At 44.1% G+C, this 24,120-nt stretch overlaps 1 protein-coding gene across 1 annotated transcript in view; it reads right to left on the reverse strand.

The window, feature by feature from the left end:
- Positions 1-271: 271 nt before the first annotated feature.
- The window catches only part of LOC124798152 (junctophilin-1), an 889,016-nt gene continuing 865,167 nt past the window's right edge, over positions 272-24,120 (reverse strand). The window contains exons 10-11 of the mRNA XM_047261432.1: positions 10,987-11,187; positions 272-3,906 (exon numbers count right to left, since the gene is read on the reverse strand). Coding sequence (XP_047117388.1) covers positions 3,820-3,906; positions 10,987-11,187 — 288 coding nt within the window. The 3' untranslated portion in view covers positions 272-3,819. The remainder of the gene's footprint in view (positions 3,907-10,986; positions 11,188-24,120) is intronic.

The raw sequence follows: 24,120 nt of genomic DNA on the forward strand, positions 1-24,120 counted from the left end.
GAAGGCGTTTTTTAAATCATACCTGCAGTGTATTGAATGCCGTCATGTTTGAAGCTGCGAAATATGGATAAAAATAAAAAAAGTAAATGTTTGTATCTGTTGTTTGGAATCATTGTCAAAAGCTCTTAATCGTGCGTCTCGTTGGCTAGGCTATGCTCAGGCGATTCACCTACCTTTCGTGGCTGCTGGACGTCACACCAGGTGGGCGTGGTGCTCCGCTGAGAAGACCTGCTCCAGTGTGGGGAGGTGGGAGAAAAGACCAACACACAAGTAGTTTTCTTACAAATTCCTGTATTTAGATTCCACAGTTATATTTAGCACCTGAACAGGACCACAGTAGATGGCAGAGCGACCCCTGACCCACCGATCAGCCCCATTCACCTTCGTTCAACTCTCCTCCTGCCCTGCTATTGGCTCTTGAGTTCCGAACACCGATAACACGCAACATATGCAAAATATGTTATCTTTCTGCCCAGAGAGGGAAAGTTCATTTCGCTTCCTCTTGGTGTCCGACACACCATTGAGTAAAAACTCCTTACATGGTGGAGCTCGATACAATATCGACACCTGTGCATTGTTTGTCGGCGCCTAGGAGAGATTGCACAGTATCCTTCTCTAGTCCACCATGTTCACCGTTTGGCTGTCAGCCCTTTAGCAATGGTCCCTCAACTTAAGTCATAAAAGTTTGAAATTAACAATCTCTCGATGGCCACTTGGTACTGAAGACGTCACTGATCTTTTGAGAGGAGCTGGTTACGATGTAGACCTACATTTAACAATTCACAATCTCTACACAGTGATAGTTATGCAGGACATATCAGTACGGCACAGTGGTGGTCTATAGCCTCAGCGCAGTCGAGAGGAAATAATCGCTAACTTGAGAAAGAGCGCTCCAAACTCCGTATCCTTCGTCGCTTGCACCTGAACACATTTCGCGCGGACACCTGGTATGCATAAAAAACACGCATAATTTACTCTTGACCGCGCCGTTGTTGACTGCCTGTTGACATCGCCAGATGGAGTCATCGATTTTTACAGCAGCAATGTGTTCCTCTGTTCTGTAGCAAAAAATATTCGTCCATGTGTAGCTGCTCAGTAGCATGCAAATGACAGAGATCTCTCCACCTTCGTCAGGTGCAGCTGAACAGTGACTGAGTGGCACTCTACTTCTCAGACAACTGGAGATCGCCGTGACAAATCATAAGACTTGGAGCGGTGCTGGCGGGTTGTACAGTGTCGGAGTTTCGCCTACGGTACCTCTGCAACACCGGCTTACCAGAATTACCCACTCACTCTTGACCAGTGGTCACGGACCGGGCTGTGGTTGGACAGGTGTCGCTCCGCCGCAGGTCAACATTCCACTGTAGCCCAAAACATGAACAAGAATTTCAACAGCAGAAAATAAAGCTTAACAGTAAATTGCTTCGTTAGTCAATCGTGCGTTTCACGGAGAAGGCAGGTGGACACTGACATATGAACATCCAACACTTTCTCATTGTACAGGCTCACGATGGTGAAAGCGGAAACGTGGTGCAGCTCAAATGATGCAAACGTCGACATTTCTTTATACTCCTGGTAACATGCGTCAAAATGGGTGATATTAACTGGACAGATTGGGAAACCCTAGCAGATCGCATCAGCGATTTATTGCAAAATGCTGAATTACTTACAGATCAACAATATGTTGGACAAGTTCAGTATGACACGTAACCATCTGGAAGATATCATGCCACGGCATTCACGCGGGCGGAAACTACTTCCACTAGGTTGTATGCCTGCACACCGAGCGTAGAGCCTGCGTTAACAAAAACGACGTTCATCATGCTGCAACACGGTAAGACTTCTTACAACCAAATCCACGAACAAGAACTGGGACGAGGGATAACACTAAACACGCAATTTCATACAACCGCTCTCAAAGTGAGAGCAAGGGGCAGGAAAATTAACAACTGCGGATGGGAGCACGAGTGGAATGGGGACGACAGATATGCAACAGTCCGACTATACAGCCAAAGCCGAAAATGGAATGGGAAGATCGCGAAGCGGAGCTCTTCCAGGATAAGGTTCTCATCAGAAACACATCGACTCGTCTCGAGTGGGTGCAGCGCTTAGTTTGCGTCTACAAGGAACGCGCGGGGTGGGTTTATGGTTGTCCTAACCGAAAAGGAGAAATAAACGGCATATTAAGACCACGGGACAGTCTCACACCAAACCAAAGCCTGCGATCAATTCTGTGCGTGTGTCTCAAAGTATAAAACCGATTAGCTTCGAGGGAAAGGCGAAGTGCGCAACTATTTTTCACAACCCGAAATAAATGCCAGCGAGACTAGGCAAGAAGATCCGCTCTTCGCCATCTCTAGGAGATTTAGCTGGCACGGTAGAGGCGACGGTATAAAAGTTCAAAAACAGCTCGTCGTAGCATACCTGCAAGAAACGGCCTAATTCCGTTGTATATAACGAACATCGCTCTTAAGCGTCCTACAGTTTACAGCGGAGGACTTGCTATCATTACGTTAGCAGTAGGAAAGTGTTAGTAAAGCTTAGTCCCAATAATTTGGCTAGACAACAAGTAACAAGGTATATAATGAGCAGTCCTAAAATATCTTCTCATTTGTTTCTGAAAGTACAAAAGGACAAGATATTTCCTTTGCGACATACGTGAAACTAATTTAGACAGCCATTATCTCTTCCGTTAGTTTTTGTTCTCAAAAGAGTCTCTACTGAAAGGCACACATCCGTGAATTCCTCCCACCCCTCATGCAAGAGCAACCCATACTATCGGTGAAGAGCGTCCACTCCGTTAGTGAATTAGAGTTTTGATATGCTTTAATACAACATACTCGGGGTTTCCTTATAAACGTTATTTCACAGAAATGCTCATCTTCTGCTCATCCCGATTGGGAATCCGTACAGCACGTCAGCGGCCCTTCTACACAAACTAACACTGTCTCGCCTTTACAAAGGCAAGCCGGACGCTGCGGGCGAAATCTTACATCCGATGTCTAGATCGGACCAGAGTTGATAGCCTACGGTCTTTCCAACAAATTACAAGGCAACACTGGAACGCATCCAGAGAAAACTGTGCTTGATCCCTTGAACCTGCAATGCAACGAAACGATGTCGGTAAACCGTATGACAATTGACACGTATGCAGCCCTAGAACAGATCCCGGCAATATCAAGCTTGCGTGGATGAGAATAAAACAACAGCAAAGAAGAGCCCTTTGCCAATTATGACCACAGTTTCTCTAACAAACAACCTCGCTAAGATAACTCCAATAAAATTTTGTGCAGAATACAAAACGACAGTAGTCTTATGCTAGTAAAAATTTAGCACTAATATACACAGCGGTCAGAAACATGACGTACAAAGTTGTTACTCCACCTTATACAGGCGTTAAAAGGTGAAAAAATGTCAAATGAGACTCTCCATGTAAAAATATGTCATACATATACAACACTCTATAAATAAAGACCTTCAAGCGTATCTTTTAATCATTCCCTTTGGTATCTCTTCCTCGAGTTTCGTACAGAAGTGTTATTTTTGTTTTTTGCAATATTTTTAGTCTCTAAACAAGAGAGGTTTCTTCTCGAATAGGTAACTGGAGTTTTGGAAGCTAGGTGGTATTTCTTTTTATTCACAAGTAGCTATTAGTTTCTTTTCTCGCAAAAAGAAAACAAAGTCACGAATCCTATCCCGGTGAAACTCTGTTGTGGCCCGTGGAGACACGAAGGGGCGTGTCCGCTGTGCGGCGGAGGCCTGCAACGGCGGCGGCGGCGGCGGCGGCGGCGGCGGCGGCGGCGAGGTCTGGGCCGTGTACTACGTGAGCAGCTTGAAGAACATGATGGCCAGCGAGATGTTGATGAAGAGCACCAGCATCACCAGCTGCTGGCGCGAGAACCATTCCTGCCGACAAACACACACAACTATCTGTCAAACGGAAATCGATGACTGTCTCAGTTGATCTAGGCCATCTTCCATAAGCGTAATAAACACAATAGATACACATAACAGAGACTTCAGTCATCAATAATATATTCTCCTTCACTATTTACAACAGTCTGACAGAGCTGTGGTAACTTTTAAATTCCGTGACTGTAGAAATCATTTGGTTTTGAGGGGAAGAACTCTTCGAGCCATGTTCGGGGCGCATTTTCATCCGAAAGGAAATTCCTTGAAGGTTATACGACAGAGAGCGGAAAATGTGAAAATCTGAGGTAGCAAGATCAGGTGAATAAGTGGATAGGGAACGACTTTCCAACCTAAATCCTGTATACTGCTTTTTGTCAGTCTAGCAGAAAGTGGGCAGGAGTTATCGTGCGGTAGCATCACTTCACACAGTTTTCTTGGTCATTGTTCTTGGATTCCGTCTGCAAGACGACTCACTGGGAGACTTAATGTCAGCAATGATAGTTACATCCTGGGGAAGCAATTCGTAGTACATAACACCGTCGTTGTTCCACCACACGCATTAGATAATCTTTAGTGGATGTGCGCAGGTCTTTCTACGTGGAGCTGCTGCTTTGTTCGGGCTCACCCATTCCTTGCTTTTGCTCGTATTAGTATAAAGACACCATTGCTCATCATCAGTGACGATACGGGATAGGATTGTCCGGTACTGTTCACGAGCCTATTGACGACGAGCACGTAGTGATGTACACATGGCCACCCGCCGATTTTTGTGATTTTTACTTAGAGCATGCGGTATCCACACACCCGATTTTTGAACCTTTCCCGTTGCATGAAAAGTGAAATGAGCACAGTTCATCACATCTTCTAGCTCTCGAGTTTAGTGACGCGAATCGTCGTGGATTAATTCGGTTAAACGATTTTCATCGAACCCCAAAGGTTTTTCTACACGTGGCGAGGCACTAATGTCGAGACGATCCTCCTTAAAACGAGAAAGCCATTTTCTTACCTTGCTCTAGCGAATGGAATTACCCCATATACGGCTGAAATGTTTCTGGCTGTCTTTGCTGCTGTCACCTCTCTATGGAACTCAAACACAACAACATGTCGAAACACGTTGATTGCACTTGTCCATTACGTTTCAGGCCTCAGGCACGGCTGACTCGATTTCTCGACTTGGCACTCCATTTACTAGCGTTCATCACACATCCACTTGACAAAATGACTATTTGTAAATTCAAATAACAACAGTAAAGCACAAATAAAAAACGACAAGCCACAAATAAATCCACAGCAAACGGAATACCACCACGAAAAACAAATACACTACAAACGTAACTTAATTCCTGCTCATATTATTTTAATTATTTATTTTTCACGATCAGTCCTGATCCCTGACAGTGCATAGTATAAAACTATTTATGAAAACTGCAATACCTACAAGGAGTGGTCTCAATCACTCCAGAATCGGAAGATGTGAAGAACAGCGGAACCTTTGTACATGATTGAAATTGTAAGGAGACGGCATACGTGCACTTTTTGACCAGAGAGGTCGTGCATAGTGCTACAGTCAGCAGGAGCTGAGTCCTCAAACGAAATGGCCACGTAGAAGCAAAGAATGTGACAGGTTGACTAAAGTGTTGCCATATAGACGTTTAAAAAAATCTGCCTGCCCGGATGGCCGAGCGGTTCTAGGCGCGTCAGCCTGGAACCGCGGGACCGCTACGGTCGCAGGTTCGAATCCTGCCTCAGGCATGGATGTGTGTGATGTCCTTAGGTTAGTTAGGTTTAAGTAGTTCTAAGTTCAAGGGGACTGATGACCTTAGAAGTTAAGTCCCATAGTGCTCAGAGCCATTTGACCCATTTTTAAAAAAAATAGCGTTATGTTATTAGATGACGTACGCGCGTGAAGCTGTCGCGCCCAGTCCACACTCCAACTGTGAAGAATCAACTTATGCCGACTCAACTATAGTGGATAGAGCACGGTCGTGCACTGAGGCCAGTGGGTACTGGACCTTACAGTGTGACGGTAGTGCGGAATGACCGCCCTCTTGTCCACGGCATGGCCGTAATCGACAGAGCAGCTCCACCCACAGCGTTGGCTTGACTTTGAAGCACTGCAAAAAGTGTGGACCTGTCTGCATCGACAGTTCCATGCCATCTGCTGAGGGCTGGACTGGTGGCACGCATCACGCATGGCATTACATCATCTTCAACTGATGAGAGAGCACCAAAGCCTCTGACAGTAAAAGGCACATGAACGCCACTACTGGCGTGCTGAGTGGCATAATGTGTTGTTTTCGAACGAGTCTCACTTCAATTTGTCCCACAATGATGGCCACTACTTGTTAGATGATAGCGTGATTAGCTCGGTTGGGCAGATTGCATTGGGAGTGGCATAGTGGACAAACGTAAAGTGTAATAGTTTGGAGCAGAATTGTCTGTAACATGTGATCTTGCTTCCTATATTTTGAGAGCTATCTGAACAATAACCATCAGGGTGACTATACAGGGTGTCTCAAACTTTTTGGTTCAAATTGCAACAGGTGATACTTGGTCCACAAATGATTACATGCGGATAGTGACCAATGGTCGGAAATGCATATTTACTGTGCTGTCACAGTGTACACCACACAACAACCAAGCTCATAGTAATTGTTCAAAGCGACGACCCCCATCCTTAATGCACGTATTGCAATGGCACATACAGCTCTCTCACACTCTCGCAAAGATCCTGGTTGTCTGTTGTACACTGGAAGAGGAAGTGGGTGATAAACAGCGTACACCCCAGACCACCAACAAGTCATACTGTACACATCATCGCTAATAGCACGGTCGTCCTGTGACAACTGCATGTATCTCACAGCGCATTAACTTATGCCACACACACACACACACACACACACACACACATACACACACACACACACACACCACTATCCCTGGTGCCAGCTGCATCAGACACCTTGTGATACGTCCATGGTGAGGTGTGTTACTGTGTACAGTGTATGATGTGTAGCCAAAGATGGAATGTTATTCGTCACGAGAGTTGGCTGACATGCATTTAATGTATGGCGAGGCAGGATGTAGAGCCCTAAAGCGGCTCAAACGTACAGAGAATGCTTCCCCAACAGGTGTCATCGTAAGTGGAAGAAGTTTATCTCTGTGGATACCAAGTTACTACAAGAGATGGGGTTGCTCGCACTACAGAGAGCCAGCCAACATTCCCACCAAAGACAGGTCTAAACATCACCAGATCTTGAGGATATGGTATTGGCTTCATGTGGCCGACCACCCAGCAAAAATCACCTGCCAACTTGCCTATTAAATGCACACTTCAAAGGATACAGTGTGGAGAGTACCAGTGGAAAAGGTATTACACCCCAATAAAAAAAAAAGTGTGGAAGAACTGGGACCAATGGATTTTGAGCCCTGCGTTCCTTCTGTCAATGGATTACCCATCTCAGTGCTGTACTGCCGAACTTCGTACAGTTTGTATTGTTCACAGATGAGGCCTCAGTCATCCGTAATGGTGTTTTCAGCAGGCACAACAGCCATGTCTGGAGTGAGGACAATACCCACGCCACTCATGTTGGTCGCCACCAGCAACAATTCTCAGTCAACAAATAGATGAGCACTGTCTAAGATCACCTAATAGGATCTTACTTGCAGGCTCCCCATTTCGCTGGCCGGTGTTACCTGGTGTTTCCTGCAAAATATGCAGCCACAGTTCTTTAACATCGTACCCCTTGCTGTCCGCAAAGGATGTGGTTTGTTTCAACATGACAGTGCACCAGCTCACTTCAATGTTAATGTCCACGAGCAACTGAACAACACATATACTTGTCACTGGGTAGAAAGGGGAGGTCTTCTCCCTTGGCCACTGCGACTGCGGAGCTCGCACTTCTGAACATTTATTTCTGAGGTTAGGTCAAGACGTTGGTGTATGAAACCGCTGTAGAAATGGATGAAAACTTGCTTGCTAGGGTCCAAACTGCCTGTCGCCTGGTGTAATACACACCAGGGATCTTTGAGAGAGTGCGGCAGAACTGTATGTGCAGTTGCCATGCACGCAGTGAGACTGGCAGTCGTCACTTTGAACAATTACTATGTGGTAAATTGTTGTTATGTGATGTACCCTGTGCATATCCATAGCACAATAAACATGAATTTCCGACCATTGGTTCCGTATCTCAACATAATCGGTTGTGGACCCACTATCACCTATAGACCCTGAGGCACTGCCACTACTGCAGGAAGCTCCACATTTCAGCAAGCAAATGCCCTGGCTACATGTTGTGAGGAGTGTCCAAGCCTTCTTTGATAAGGATGGCTACTGCTGTGTCCGTGAGCTGCAACTTCACTTGACATGTCACCCACTGAGCATGTTTGGGATATGGTTAGTCGTAATCTTGTTTGTTCTGGTCCTTCTTCAATCACTGTAGACGCTTTGTGGCCTCGGATAGAAACCATGTGGCACTGTGTTCTCCTGCAGCACACCCAGGCCCTCTTTGATTCCAGGCGACGGAGTCTAGAGTTTCTGCCTGCGGCATGTGATGGCTTCCAACCATGCTGAACCGCCACAGTTAAAGTGCGTGCAGTTCTAACCACTCATGTATTGTCATGTCTGAAATATGTGCAATAAATTTCGCTGTTATCACATTTCTTCTTTGCGTCACAAATTTCGGGATCAGTTGTGTATGAAATCAGACACTGACAAACTGGAGCACGCGATCTGTTTTGAAGAATATTTTTTATTCACAAATAACCTGATCCATTAATTTTGTTGGTTTTATGACAGTTAACTGGTTTGGACTCTAACGAGTTATCATCAGTAACAAAAATTTAACAAAGATAAAAATCAAAAGTTATGACATATAAATTATTATGAAGTGCAAGATAATGCATTTTGTTGCAAAACCGAGGCGTCAAGTCGTCATTAAGTATTCATGGGAGTCACTTAAAGTTGACTGCCATGCCTGCTTATGGGTCATACTTACAAAGCAGAACATTTATGGTAGTAGAGAGTGTATGAGCATGCTTTCCTAATACGTGTGAGAATGACTCCACGAAGCCTGATGCACATCACTGGTGCTTCATGGTATAACTCTTTCCATTTCCATCAGTGCATTACTGAATGAGTTACTGATGACGAAAACTGTAGCTGCAAGAAAGAAACACAGCGGTATACCTAGATATGGGAATATAAGACATATCGGTCATGACGTAAGATGCAGATGTTGTGCTGAAACGAAGAACAAGATAGTTGCCAGGCGACACAAATGGAGAACTGTATTGAATCAGTCTTAGGGTTGATGAACGAGCAATAATATAAACCGCCTGTGTATTAAAATGTATTCCTGCTAGGCTGTGGTGACTAACTGCGTTGGAGACTCAACGGTTGTGATCAGATGAATGACTTAGACTCGAAACGTGGTCTCAAGACCAGAAAGTTTACTGTTCCAAAGTGAAGGATCTGATGGAAGAAGAAAAAAATGTATCTAGCTACTGATACACACTAGTCCCTCTTGACCACCAATATTCGTACATTAGCTTTATGGAAGTTGAAGCGACTTTGAGCGCAGTGCTCGATGTTATGTCATTACAATATAGGTGAACTGAAGAGGTCCACCACGTAATTACAGTTACTTATTGAATTACTTGTTTGTAGCGAAGTTTTAGTACATAAGAAGAATTTAGAAAATCGAGCGGAAGTGAAAGTGAGGTTCAGAATTGTTAGGAGATGAGTATCTGTACAGGGATTCAGTATAATTATCCTCAGCAACTACACAAGCCATCGTCGCGTCTTTCCTATGTAGTTGCAATTTGAAGATAATTATAGTGAGTGCACTGACACTCTTCTTGCAATGTGGTAAGCTGTGTAGTACCACATCCTCAACAATCGAGTTTTCCTTATTGTGTTCTCTGACTTAGTAAATCAATGGGCATATGTTGACACATGGAGAATGGGGAAAATAAGTGGGAAAAGCATAATTTGAAGTAGGGCAAGAAAAAGAACACTATGGTCAGGAATGTGTACACTTTGACTTGTGGAGGGATGAAATGGAGCAGTACCGTCAGGAAATTACCTCGATGTCTGGAAATGTGATGCAAATCATCAGAGTTGGGAGAAAGAAATTTGACATACAGAGCAACGAGTTACATCAATGGGATAATGAAGGCATAGCAAAACTTGGGGAGAGATGAGGTTGAGCAGTGAGATAAGGGAACCACATCTTGACTAGGACAGATATGTAGTTGGGCAGTGAGATGAAGAGAGCGTGCTTTGCATAGGTGGAGATGTGGTTGAGAATTAGGATGTGGAGGGAATACTTTGATGTTGAGAGCATATCTTAATGTTGAGAGAGGTGTGGCTGGGAAGTGTGCAGAAGGAGAACGCTCTGACATGAGGAGAGATATGCTTGGCATGTGAGACGAAAGGAGAACTCTGTAACATGAGGAGGGACATGGTTGGAAAATGAAATGAGGAGACAGTATGTTGAGGTTAAGAGAGACGAGGTTGGGAAATGAAAGAGAAGCACGTACCTTGACATTGAGAGAAACAAGGATGAGCAGATGAAAAGAGCATACCTTGATGTGGGGAGAACCTTGCTTGGTAAATAAGATGAGGAGAGCGTGTCTTGGCACAGAGAGAGACATAACTGGGAACTGAAATAATGATGGCATACCTTTACATGGGAAGACATGTGGTTGGGAAATGACTTGTACCTTGAGACTGAGAGAGACTTAGATGAAGAGTGAAATGAGGAGTGCACGCCTTGATGCTGCGAGAGATGAGGTTGGGAAGAGACATGAGGAGCAAATACCTTGATGCAAGGAAACACGAGGATGAGCTGAGAAGTGATGATGTAGCTTGAGGTGGGCAGTGATGACATAAGGTGGAGCAGAGAAGTGGGGAGGGTGACGTTGAGGTGGAGAGTGATAAGGTAAGGTGGAGCAGAGAGGTGAGAAGGAAGTACCTTGATGTGGGGAGAGACAAGGTAGAGCAGAGATGTGGGGAGGTGTAGCCTGACGTGGGGAGAGACGAGGTAGAGCTCAGATGTGGAGAGGGCGTACCTTGACGTGGGGAGAGACGAGGTAGAGCAGCGGATTGGCGCGCAGGCGCTCCTGCTCCTCCTGCATGCGGCGCATCTCCTCGCGGCGGGCGGAGCTGAGCACGGACACCTCCTCGCGGGACATGGGCTCGGTGGCGCGCGGCAGCCCCTGCACGTCGGGCAGGCTCTTCTTCCGCTGGATGGGCTGCGGCACCGGCAGGGTCTGCGGGCACAAAACACCACACGTCACGGGAGTCCACTTCCCTGGTGCAACACGCTCTCTCAATGGTGCCTGCTGGTCCTCTAGCTTAATGCCATTTCTCGTCACCGTGACAAAGTGGAAGTCCGATCAGCATCCACAGCAATTTTTCCTTACCGGCCAGATGACGATCTGATTTTATATCTTGACTTTTACTATTTCTGGATGACAAAGCACAGTCGTTGGTCCCATAAAAGGCTATCTTTACTATTCGTCAGACAGGCAGCGGATGACGGAGACATCCTACATCTGCGCAGTTAGAGTGTAGTGAACACTTGCGTTTGGCAGAGGATTCATAGTACCATTTTCAGAGTGTTTCTGTATTGTTCTACTCCCGAATAGCACATGGGAAAAATGAACACCTAGATCTCTCATACAAGCCCTAATTTATTTGACCTTGATGGTCATTTCTGCCTATGGAAAAGAAAATTGACGATCTGATAGATGACGATGGGTTTAGGAAAGGTAAAGGCGCCAGAGAGGCAGCTCTCACCTTGCGGTTGATAGTGGAAGCAAGACTGAAGAAAAATCAAGACACGTTATAGGATTTGTCGACATGAAAAAAGCGTTCGACAATGTAATATTCGAAATTCTGAGAAAATAGTGGTAAGTTGTAGGGAAAGAAGATTAATATAAAATATGAACAAGAATCCAGAGGTACAATAAGAATGGGAGACCAAGCACGAAGAGTTCTGATGTGATATATCGCCCTTATTGTTCAATGTATACGTCTAAGATGCAATGACAGAAATAAAGATTCATGTGTGGGATTAAAATTCAGGGTGAGATGATATCAATGATATGATTCGCTGATGACCACTGCTGTTCTCAGTGAAAGTGAAGAATTACAGGATTTATTGAATCGCATGAACCAGCACTGGCCAAGAAAAGTCTACAAGACAGAGACTGAAATACATTCAGCAAATAAGTGAGGATGTAGTTTGCTACTCTGAGCAGCCACTCTTCCACGGATATTTTGAATGTTTAGTTTAACACGGCAGGGAACTCCAATTTCCTCGAAGACTGCTTTGCTGGATATCACCATATATGACAGCTTACAACTAATAGTCAGCTGGTACGAACGTAGCTTAATGGTGTTCTCGACATATTTTGATATAGCCTTATTTCAATATTTATTACACTGGCTACTGAAAATAACACATAAGGCGAAACTGGTATCCTCACAGGAATACTTCATGCAAATATCTGATGTAGTAAACTCTACAACTCTTATGGTATATGCTGCACATTGCCACTTTAGGCTTCAACTTTGGTGAATTGTTCACTTTTATCGTGGTTCTTAAGTCTTCGTTTCTGGCCATGTATTTCCGTGTTATATTCATTATACACACATAAAAAAAATTGCATCACCCCGGTTCACAGAACTCCTGAAGATAGACGTTGAGTGTGGATATTGTATCACAAACGGTCTCTTTGACTGTTCAGAGGTGCCACTAAATCCTCCCAAAGATGTAAACAACCAGCGGTATTAGACTTAGGGGGTCCGACAGCCGATCAGTTCCATTCATTCCACCAGGAAGAAGGTACACGGCTCGTGTTGTCTGTAGTTCAACCATGCCTAGACGGTCAATACCGCGGTTCGATCGTGTCCGCATTGTTAGTTTGTGCTAGGAAGGGCTCTCAAGAAGCGATGTTTCTCGGACATCGAGGAGATACAGAGAGACAAGAACTGTCGATGACATGCCTCCATCAGGCCGCCCAAGGGCTATTACTGCAGTGGATGACCGCTACCTACGGATTATGGCTCGGAGGAACCGTGACAGCAACGCCACCGTGTTGAATTACATGTATGTTTTTCAAGCAACCACAGGACGTCGTCTTACGACTCAAACTGTGCGCAATAGGCTGCACGATGCGCAACCACTCCCGGCGTCCATGACGAGGTCCATCTTTGCAACCACGACACCATGCAGCGCGGTACAGATGGGCCCAACAACATGCCTAATAAACCGCTCAGGACTCACATCACCTTCTCTTCAGCGATGCGTGTCGCATATGCCTTCAACCAGACAATCGTCGAAGATGTGTTTGGAGGCAACCCGGTCAGACTTAACGCCTTAGACACACTGTCCAGCGAATGCAGCAAGGTGGAGGTTCCCTGCTGTTTTGGGGTGGCATTATGTGGGGTCGACGTACGCCGCTAGAGGTCATGGAAGACACCGCAACGGCTGTACGATATGTGAATGCCATCCTCCGACCGATAGTGCAACCATATCGGCAGCACAATCGCGTGAGGCATTCGCCTTTATCGGCGACAATTCGCGCCCCCATCGTGCACATCTTGTGAATGACTTCCTTTAGGATAACGACATCGCTCGACTAGAGTGGCCAGCATGTTCTCCAGACATGATCCCTATCGAACATGCCTGGGATAGACTGAAAAGGGCTTTTTGTGGACCCACCAACCACTCTGAAGGATCTACGCCGAATCGCCGTTGAGGAGTGGGACAATCTGGACCAACAGTACCTTGATGAGCTTGTGAATTGTATGCCACGATGAATACAGGCATGCGTCAATGCAAGAGGACGTGCTATTGGGTATTAGAGGTCCCGGTGTGTACAGCAATCTGGACCACCACCTCTGAAGGTCTTGCTGTATGGTGGTACAACATACAATGTATGGTTTTCATTAGCAATAAAGGGTAGAAATGATGTTTATGTTGATCTTTATTCCAGTTTTCTGTACAGGTTCCGGAACTCTCGGAACCGAGGTGATGCGAAACTTGATGTGGGTACTACGTTACAAAATCATCTGTATCATTCTGATTTTATTTTTTTATTTATGTGTGAGTCTCTTGTGGCTATATTCGGGTTGGCTCACCAAATAAAGATATTTCTTTTTATACGCACAAATATGTTTGACACAAAAAATGTTTCAAGTTCTAGTGTTTTCCCCATCTGTTTTTAACGCAGGTATCAGCTTTCAGTTACTGACTGATACTGAATGATAGGACGTGTTCAAGGTACATATACTGTTGTGTGTGTTCTAATTGGGTCTTACTTCTCCTGTATCGGTTTATGTTCCAGGCTGTTACACATTAGCTTTGTTGATGATAGGTTAGTAGATATTCTAGCTTGATAAGTCACTTTACTGATTTGTTCTATCATGGGAGATATATTGTACAGCTTTATGTCGTCTGCAAATCCCATATGTCTTTATTTCGTTCTTACAATTGCGTCCGTTGTCCTCCCAGTCTAGTTTTCTAAAGGTATGTTCTCAAGGTGTTACAAATACAGGTGGCATTGAGTCTCTTAACTAGACTGTTCTTCTAATATTTCATCTAATTTTTTTAGTTTAATTTTAAGTGTTTTTTATAGATGTATTTTATGCTGCTCATAGGTAAATCTTGTTGATTTCAAGTTTCGAACATCATTTCATAAGAGACGAAAGCTTTTGTATGATTGGTAAAAGCTGTATTTGTATAGTGTCCTGCTTTATTCGTTATATTTCTTTATTATTGGGTTGATATTTTGAAGACTATCAGTCACTGAGAAACTTTCCCTTAATGCTGATTGACGTGTATTGTTTTGATACATAATTTGTAATTAATTTATGGCACATGTTGACTAACTGCACGTTGTCCACGCCCGCAACTGCGACAGTGAAAATCAGAAGGCTGTTTGGAAGAGACAGGATTCTATGTTACCGTCAATATTACGTTAGTCTCTCAATTAAGCATAGTCAGAAACAGAGGAGTGTGGAAACGAAAAAGGCGAGCAGTCACCGTGACAGGTGGAAACTGAGATATATGAATTTAAAAAAAGGAGTTCTCCGTGTTCCGAATAGGCGTGTGGCTCCGAGATAATGAAAACAGTGCACTGGGCTCATGATGTGTCGTTCGTATTTGCTCTTTCCATGAGAAAAGAGTGCTCTTGGCGAAGATTAAACCTCAGAGCCACAAGGACGCCGTTTAAATCCTGTTTTCCAGAGTAGAATAGTTGGTCGCCTTGAAGCGGGTCAGAAGTTAATCGCAATCTAACTAGCGTTTGCTTTGCCACAGAAAGTCGAAGATTTCGGACACGATCTCCGGATACGAGAAATGTTTACATGAAGGGATTACAGCGACGACCAAGACCCCCCATCCAACACGATATGTTCCGCTAAGCGCAAGATAAATTCCAACAGTGACTGTAAAATTGTCGCCTCCGGAGCTTACAACTGACTCACAATTGGAGGATTACCAACAAACCATGCAACCGAGGCCGTTACAGGTGGTCTGTGTGTGATATGTCCGATAGCGTGTGCCCCGCCGAAAGTAGTGCAGAGACGGTTCCATTTATTGCAGAGCCAGCAACACCAAGACTGGGCCATGCCTGAACGGAGGAATGTGCGTATATGAATCGAGCTTCCATTTGCCGACTAGATCTCGTCACATATTCGTGCATCACCGTCGGTGGTCCTAAAAATACTGTTAACTCTCGTGTGTACAGGGAAGGGGTACTGTAAATACTTGCGTTTTTCAGCTGGTCCAGGCTTCATCTTCTCGAATGATAACGTGTATCTAAATTGAACTTTTTTGGTGGATTAATTCCTCACAGCTGACTTCCGTCCCCCTGGAACAGCCAGCGAGGGTCTACAAAAGCCTCTCCGTGGGGCATAACGCTTTCCTATAGCGAGTACCACTGCAGTTTGTTGTGCCCTCAGTTACACTCTCACGCGTAGTACGAGAGTCAGTCAAAAAATAATGCCTCCTTTTTTTTCTCCCTAAAAAAAGTCTGTTAAGTAAAAATTTGAATTTGGCGTTATTCCGTATAGCTGCTTCTCCAGTCCACTGCAATAGTAACTTCCTGCGTTAGCGGATGCGGGTACTGATGTCGCTTGAAAAATGGCCGACATCGATGTTCGTACTAGACAGCGTTCTGCGACAGAATTCTTGAACGCAGAAGGTGAAACGCCCAATCGCATTCATAAACGACTGAAAAATGTGTGCAGTGAAGTAACAGTAGATGTCAGCACAGTTAGACGATAGTTTCGTCGCTCTAACGAAGCTGAAAGGCAAACACCTTTGGGTGACGAAATGCGGAGCGGCAGACCGGTGACGGCAGTCACGCGACACAACATTCAGCGAGCCGGTGACATCATTGGTGGTGAGCGGCGGTTGACTCCCAGTGATTTGAGTCGCATTACTTCCCTCGGTAAAGGCAGTGTGATGACCTTTATTCAATAACTGGGATACTCAAGCGTTGGGTACGAAAAACTGTGACCGACTAATGAGGCAAAAAAATTGCCGCCAAACTCTTGCAGAGCTTCGTTCGGAGGGACAGCAGTTTACAAAAATATTGTGACCAGAGACGAAACATGGGCTCATTTTTCTGAACCATAATGAAAGAGTCAGTCAATAGAATGGCGTCTCCTAAACTCATCGAAGAAGATAAAGTTAAAAATTCTTCGATTGGAAGGGAAAGTTATGGCTACAGTATTCTGGAACGAGGGTATGATTATGGTTGACTTTTTTGGAGCGGCTATGCACAGTAATAAGTTTCGTCCGATTCGTCAGAACACTCAAACAGCTTAAAGCACGTCTTCAGTGAGTTCGTCCAACAAAAGTCATGCTGGATGTTGCTCTTTTGCACGAAAATGCAAAACCACACACCAGCTAACACACCAATGAAGAGTCTGTTAAAATTGGATGGCATGATTTGCCTAATCCTCCATACAATCGTGACCTGTCACCATCATTCTTCCATCTGTTCGGGCCGTTAAAAGAAGCTCACCGAGAGATTCGCTTTGAAGATGAGAAGGCCGTGAAAACTTCTGTACGTGAATGGCTTCGGAAGCACGGCTGTGCATTTCACCACACTGGAATACATGCAATTGTCAAAAGATGGACTAAACTGTAGAAATAGATGGAGATTATACTGAAAAGTCATGAATTTATATTCAGTGTCGTAGTATTCAACCTTCGTTGATGCTTTTGAAATTACTGACAAATTAAAGAAAAATGGAGGCATTACTTTTTGACTGACCCGCGAAAACATGCACCACACTTCGGATCTCCTCTCCCTCTCGCTTTATCTGCTGTTAACTGAACCTGGAGAGTGGTCCACACCGATAAGAAGTACTCAAAAATCAGACAAAAGAATAGCTCGCAAGCTGAATGAATTACATTTTCTTCTAATGAATCTTAGTATAGTTTCTGTTTCTCCTACAGTTATGGCGGTCATTCCAATTTAGGTCAGTCCGGACGATTACTGCTAGGTATTTTATGGTTGTTTCTGTTTACAGATACTTATCTCCAGTAGGATAATCGAAAAGTAACGAATCATTTCGCCTATTAATACGCTACAAAGTACATTTAACTGCTTTGAGGCTCAACTTCCAGTCCTTGTAGCAAACGTCGATTCTCAGAAGGCGTCCCTGCATTTCGGTACAGCTTTCTGCTGCTGTAGCCTTACTACAGAGAATAGCATCGTCCGCGAACATTTATATATACTGTAAACAGTAAGGATGCTTTCTCTGGACAGGATTTTCTAGCAACAAACTCAAGCGCGTCCATGAAAGACAATGTTAAGCAGCTGGTGGAACGGCGACGGTATGGTGTACTAGGAACTGCTTCCCCGAAGTACAACCATCACTGCTGACATTTACTGTCAAAAACTGAGACGTGTTGCAGACGCAGTCGAAGAACAACGACGAGGAGGACTGCGTGAAGTGATGCTACCTCACGATAAGGCCTGGTCGTATTCTGATAGACGGACAAAAAACACTACAGAGTTGGGTTGGGCAGTCATTCCACACAAATTTTATTCAACTGATGTTACGCCATCAGATTTTCACCTTTTCCGCTCTCTGTCGAACAACCTTCAGCGAACTTCCTTTACGAATGAAGATGCGCCGGCCGGGGTGGCCGAGCAGTTCTAGGCGCTACAGTCTGGAACCGCGCGACCGCTGCGGTCGCAGGTTCGAATCCTGCCTCGGGCATGGATGTGTGTGATGTCCTTAGGTTAGTTAGGTTTAAGTAGTTCTAAGTTCTAGGGGACTGATGACCTCAGAAGTTAAGTGCCATAGTGCTGAGAGCCATCATCAATGAAAATGCGCTCCGAATATGGCTCGAGGAGTTCTTTGCCTCAAACCCACGTGATTTTTTCATTTGTGGAACCGAAACGTTACCGTAGCGTTGGCAGACGTAAATAGTGAAGCAGAGTATATTATTGATGACTAAAGTCTCTGTTATATGTATCTGTTGTGTTTATTAAACTTGCGGAAAAATGCTACGAACTTAACGCACCAACACAATACATGTAATTAAAGGTTCGATCTATTGTATCTGTTTCTTAGATTATGTCTAGGACTCTTATTTGCATAGCACTATAATTTTTCCACCCGTCCTTGAAGTAGTCATGGGGCTCCGGAGCAAGTTCATAAACCGGGACTCCCTCCACTTCCTGCAGGTCACAGATGAGAAATCTTAACTTATCCTCAATTTTCAATTCTTTGTTTTGGGTGCTAGAGGCCCTCGGGAGTCCCGGGTCATTGCTTCATTTGCCTGTCTAGTTACGTCCTTATTAGTAGCTTGACCGTAATCACAGTGATTAAGCTAGAGGACAAGGTTAATTACGCCTTCAAGTACGAGACAAAGCTGATGCCTGTGTCACGCTCGGGACTGCTATCTGTACGGCAGGTGCGCATTTTAGCAAGGCCACACAGCAGCTATCTCGTGATTAGACTTTATTATTTCGCGAAGCTCGGCCCCCACCCTGCCCAGGAAGCCCGGCCTCGTATCTGGACTATGCTTCAACGTCAGGCTCCAGAGTACGTGGCGCCGGCTCGGATGGCCGGCCACGGGTGGAGCTCGGCGCGCAGAACAAAGCGAGCCGCGCCACGGCGCTAACTAGCCGCGTGACGTCAGACGGCACGGCACGGCGGTGCACGCCCACGCGCCGCTTCTGCTGCCGTGGCCGCCGCTCCACACCACCAGGACACAGCCCGCTACCGCGTCCTAAACTAGACGTTGCGCGCTAGGGACGACGGTTTTCGCTGAGACAACCAGTATTCGATTGTATCGGTTTTTCCACAACGCTCAAAATAATAGGTTTCTAAAATAACCGATTTTAGGTTATTTGTTCGTATTATTTACTATAATAAACGTAGAAATCGAACAAAGATTAAAAAACTTCTGGATCCCTCAGTTTCAAGACACGCAGAATGCAATTACTGAATTAAATAGGTAAATAAAGGAAAACTCCTCGCTGCTTTCCGCGAAAAGTAATAAGTGGTTGAATGCTACAAAACAATCACCACTAGTCTTATATTGATTCTAATTTTCAAAAATCGTGTCGTAATCGAGGGCCATATAACCATTTGGGCATTAGGAACAGTGTTAAAGGGTGAAAACTGAAGTTGAAGAACTCTATTTCTCGTGTTAATTTGTCCGCTGGGTACAAGCAGATAAGGGGCATATTACGCAATATTACGTACACACAGGCAGTAGATTATCTGCTTTCTATCTTTACTGAAAACTATGAGTGTATTGTTTAGTTTTCTCGTTGTATGACGTCGCAAGTTTGCTATTCTTAATTTTTTAAAGGAAATGGAGCATATTACTTTATTAGTACCGCTCTTCGTAAAAACGTCCAGACTAGGGATGGTGCCATACTGTAATACAATGTCCGACAATGACAGCGTGAAACTACCATGTAGACCAAATGGGGCAAGTCCGCACGCTGAATGCACACGCGTACCATCCTACAAGCCACATCCACATGACAACAGGTTCAGTATTGTCTCAGCAATGCTGGACCATTTTGCCATGTGTTTGTTGCTCGTTTCTTTCAGCATTGTGTTAAAAAAGCACTGATCGCTTTTCCCATTTTCTATAATAAAGCACTCCGACTTCAGGCCACAAGTGGCCCATCGGGACCATCCGACCACTGTGTCATCCTCCCATTTTCTGTAATAAGGCAATGGAAATTTCACGAATAAAGGTTACCCGTTTCTTTTGAAAAAAGTTTATTAAAAACCAAAACAATAGTACTGGTGCTACAGCTATCTGATGTTTTGGTTTTTTATCCCGTTATTAGTAAAAATAAAAAAAACACCTGTCATAAAAGAGACCAAACAAATAGCGAAAAATACTGGTTCTTCAGAACTGAACTACCGGTGTTGATTTTAGCCGGTTGGTTTTTCCAACACTATGGCGGATTGGTTCCGACTGACAATAACGGACTGTGACAGATCTGCCAAGAGTAGTGTTTACTCATTAATGAACATACGCCTGTCTTGAGACAGAAACCGACAGTATATCACTACAAGAACAAGTTAACTGTTAGCCATCACAATTTACTTTTATTTCCACTCGCGTTTCGGAAGTTTAAACCTGTTTTCTGGAGGATTTATGTCAATGGCACGTTTGTGTAAGACTTAACGGTAACATGCGTCACTGTCAGGGAACTGTAGACAGGAACGAAGCACTATTTTACTACAAGAATCAAACTTTCAGTCTTGTACAGTGGCAGATGGTTCTCGTTTGGACACAGAAGAGAGAAGATTTAACAGCATATATTACCTACATTAGACAACATCCACCCACGAGGGCCGAAAAATGAATCTCTTTATATATTTACTGTATTGTTACTGTGTTCAGTTTCATTGAAATAATATTTTATGAAACCGTTTCCGGTGTTATACCAATCAGAAAAGAGCCGAGGGTATAACGAAGGCTTACGAAAATGCACTGAAATTTAGGCTCCCTCAAAGTCAGTCGGAGCTAAGATTTGGTAGTGATAACGCTGGTTATCACTTATCTTCCTATCTCAGTTATCTGTATTTAGAACGCGGAGAGCGCTTAGATCTAATTATTGCCACATGATACGCCATTTAATGTATTTATCATGGAAGTGAAGCAGATTATAAACAATGTAGCTGTGTTCTTATAGTGCTGAAGTTCTACACCCACATATGACTGCCTCCAGTAAATAATTGTTAACTAGTACCCCTTTCTTAAATTAAACCAATTGCACAAGAGCCCAGATACATGTAGTAGCCGCCTACGGGTGTTGTTGTTGCGCCTTCAGAGGACTGGGGTGATGCATGTCTCCACGCTATTTTATCCTGTACAAGTCTTTTAGTCTTTGCAGAAGGTGTTGTTGTTGCGCCTTCAGAGGACTGGGGTGATGCATGTCTCCACGCTATTTTATCCTGTACAAGTCTTTTAATCTTTGCAGAAGGTGTTGTTGTTGCGCTTTCAGAGGACTGGGGTGATGCATGTCTCCACGCTATTTTATCCTGTACAAGTCTTTTAATCTTTGCAGAAGGTGTTGTTGTTGCGCCTTCAGAGGACTGGGGTGATGCATGTCTCCACGCTATTTTATCCTGTACAAGTCTTTTAATCTTTGCAGAAGGTGTTGTTGTTGCGCTTTCAGAGGACTGGGGTGATGCATGTCTCCACGCTATTTTATCCTGTACAAGTCTTTTAATCTTTGCAGAAGGTGTTGTTGTTGCGCCTTCAGAGGACTGGGGTGATGCATGTCTCCACGCTATTTTATCCTGTACAAGTCTTTTAATCTTTGCAGAAGGTGGTGTTGTTGCGCTTTCAGAGGACTGGGGTGATGCATGTCTCCACGCTATTTTATCCTGTACAAGTCTTTTAATCTTTGCAGAAGGTGTTGTTGTTGCGCCTTCAGAGGACTGGGGTGATGCATGTCTCCACGCTATTTTATCCTGTACAAGTCTTTTAATCTTTGCAGAAGGTGGTGTTGTTGCGCTTTCAGAGGACTGGGGTGATGCATGTCTCCACGCTATTTTATCCTGTACAAGTCTTTTAATCTTTGCAGAAGGTGTTGTTGTTGCGCCTTCAGAGGACTGGGGTGATGCATGTCTCCACGCTATTTTATCCTGTACACGTCTTTTAATCTTTGCAGAAGGTGTTGTTGTTGCGCCTTCAGAGGACTGGGGTGATGCATGTCTCCACGCTATTTTATCCTGTACAAGTCTTTTAATCTTTGCAGAAGGTGTTGTTGTTGCGCCTTGAGAGGACTGGGGTGATGCATGTCTCCACGCTATTTTATCCTGTACAAGTCTTTTAATCTTTGCAGAAGGTGTTGTTGTTGCGCCTTCAGAGGACTGGGCTGATGCGTGTCTCCGCGCTATTTTATCCTGTACAAGTCTTTTAATCTTTGCAGAAGGTGGTGTTGTTGCGCCTTCAGAGGACTGGGGTGATGCATGTCTCCACGCTATTTTATCCTGTACAAGTCTTTTAATCTTTGCAGAAGGTGTTGTTGTTGCGCCTTCAGAGGACTGGGCTGATGCATGTCTCCGCGCTATTTTATCCTGTACAAGTCTTTTAATCTTTGCAGAAGGTGTTGTTGTTGCGCTTTCAGAGGACTGGAGTGATACATGTCTCCACGCTATTTTATCCTGTACAAGTCTTTTAATCTTTGCAGAAGGTGTTGTTGTTGCGCCTTCAGAGGACTGGGGTGATGCATGTCTCCACTCTATTTTATCCTGCACAAGTCTTTTAATCTTTGCAGAAGTAGTGCATCCTACATTCATTTGAAACTGCTTAATGTATTCCTAGCCCAGTCTACCCCTAGAACTTTTACACGTCACAGTTCTTACATTATCATACTGATGATTCCTTGTTGCCTCGGGACGTGTCTTACCAACCGATCGCAAGTTGTGTCACAAATTTCTTTCCTCCCCAATTCTATTGAGTATGTCCTCATTAGATATTCGATCTGCCTATATAATCTTCTGTATCCCATTTCAAAAGCTCCCATTCTCTTCGTGTCTGAACTTACATTTCACTTCCGTACTTGACTACACTCGAGACAAATATCCTCACGAGTTCCTAACACTTCAATTTATGTTCGATGTTAGTAAATGTTTCTTTCTCTGAAACGCTTTTCTTACTGTCTCCAGTCTACATTTTCTATCCTCTCCATTCGGCCATGGCCACCTAAAAATTGCTCAAAAAGCAAACCGGTCTACTACTTCTGATATCTCATTTCGTAATCTAATCCCCACAGCATCGCCTGATTTAATTTAACTACATTCCGTTACCATTGTTATCCTTTTGTTGATGTTCATCTTATTACCTCAATTCAGGATACCATCTATTCTGTTTAACTTCTCTCGCACGTTCCTTGCAATGCAACAGAATTACAGTGTCATAATGAAACTGCAAAATTTTTTATCTTTCCTACGTGAAATTTAATCCCCCTTTCAAATTTCCCTTGGTTTTATTTACTGTGAGCTTAACGTATAGTCTGAATTATGTTGGGGTTACGCTTCAGAACCGTCTCACTCCCTTTCTTAGCTACTGCTTCCCATCACGTCCTCGATTCTTCTAACTATAGTCTGGTACATGTCTGTACAAGTTGTGAGTAACCTTTCGTCCGCCCTATTTTGTATCTGCTATCTTAAGAATGTCAAAGAGCGTGAGCTACCCAAAATTTTCAATTTTTATTATAGCCAGTGATCGCTTTTTAGGGTTATGTACCTCAATCGGTAAAAACGGAACCCTTATAGGATTACTTTGTTGTCCGTCTGTTTGTCTGTCTGTTGAATATCCTTATTGTCAGGAACGGACAGACGTATCAAACTGAAATTTATGTCACATACGAAGGTCTACAGTTTCTCGGCAGTGTAACAAATTGAAGCTTCTATGTCAAAGCAATCAAATGAAACAGCATTTTATGTCACATATTTTGACACTCGAAAACTTACCCACTGATATCTATAGGGTACTTCTCGTTGACCAAGAATAATGAAATTTGGCAAGACGCAAGGTTTCATAGTACAACCAAAGGAAAAAATACGAAAATTGTGAATTTCTAACCACGTGATTTTTTTTTCATTTATCCGTCCGTCTCGTAAGACATCTTTTCGCAGGAACGGGTTGACGTATCAAACTGAAATTTGTCACATACTGAGGT

This window comes from Schistocerca piceifrons, chromosome 5 (genome assembly GCF_021461385.2).
Source record: "Schistocerca piceifrons isolate TAMUIC-IGC-003096 chromosome 5, iqSchPice1.1, whole genome shotgun sequence".
In the NCBI taxonomy this organism is placed as follows: Eukaryota; Metazoa; Arthropoda; class Insecta; order Orthoptera; family Acrididae; genus Schistocerca; species Schistocerca piceifrons.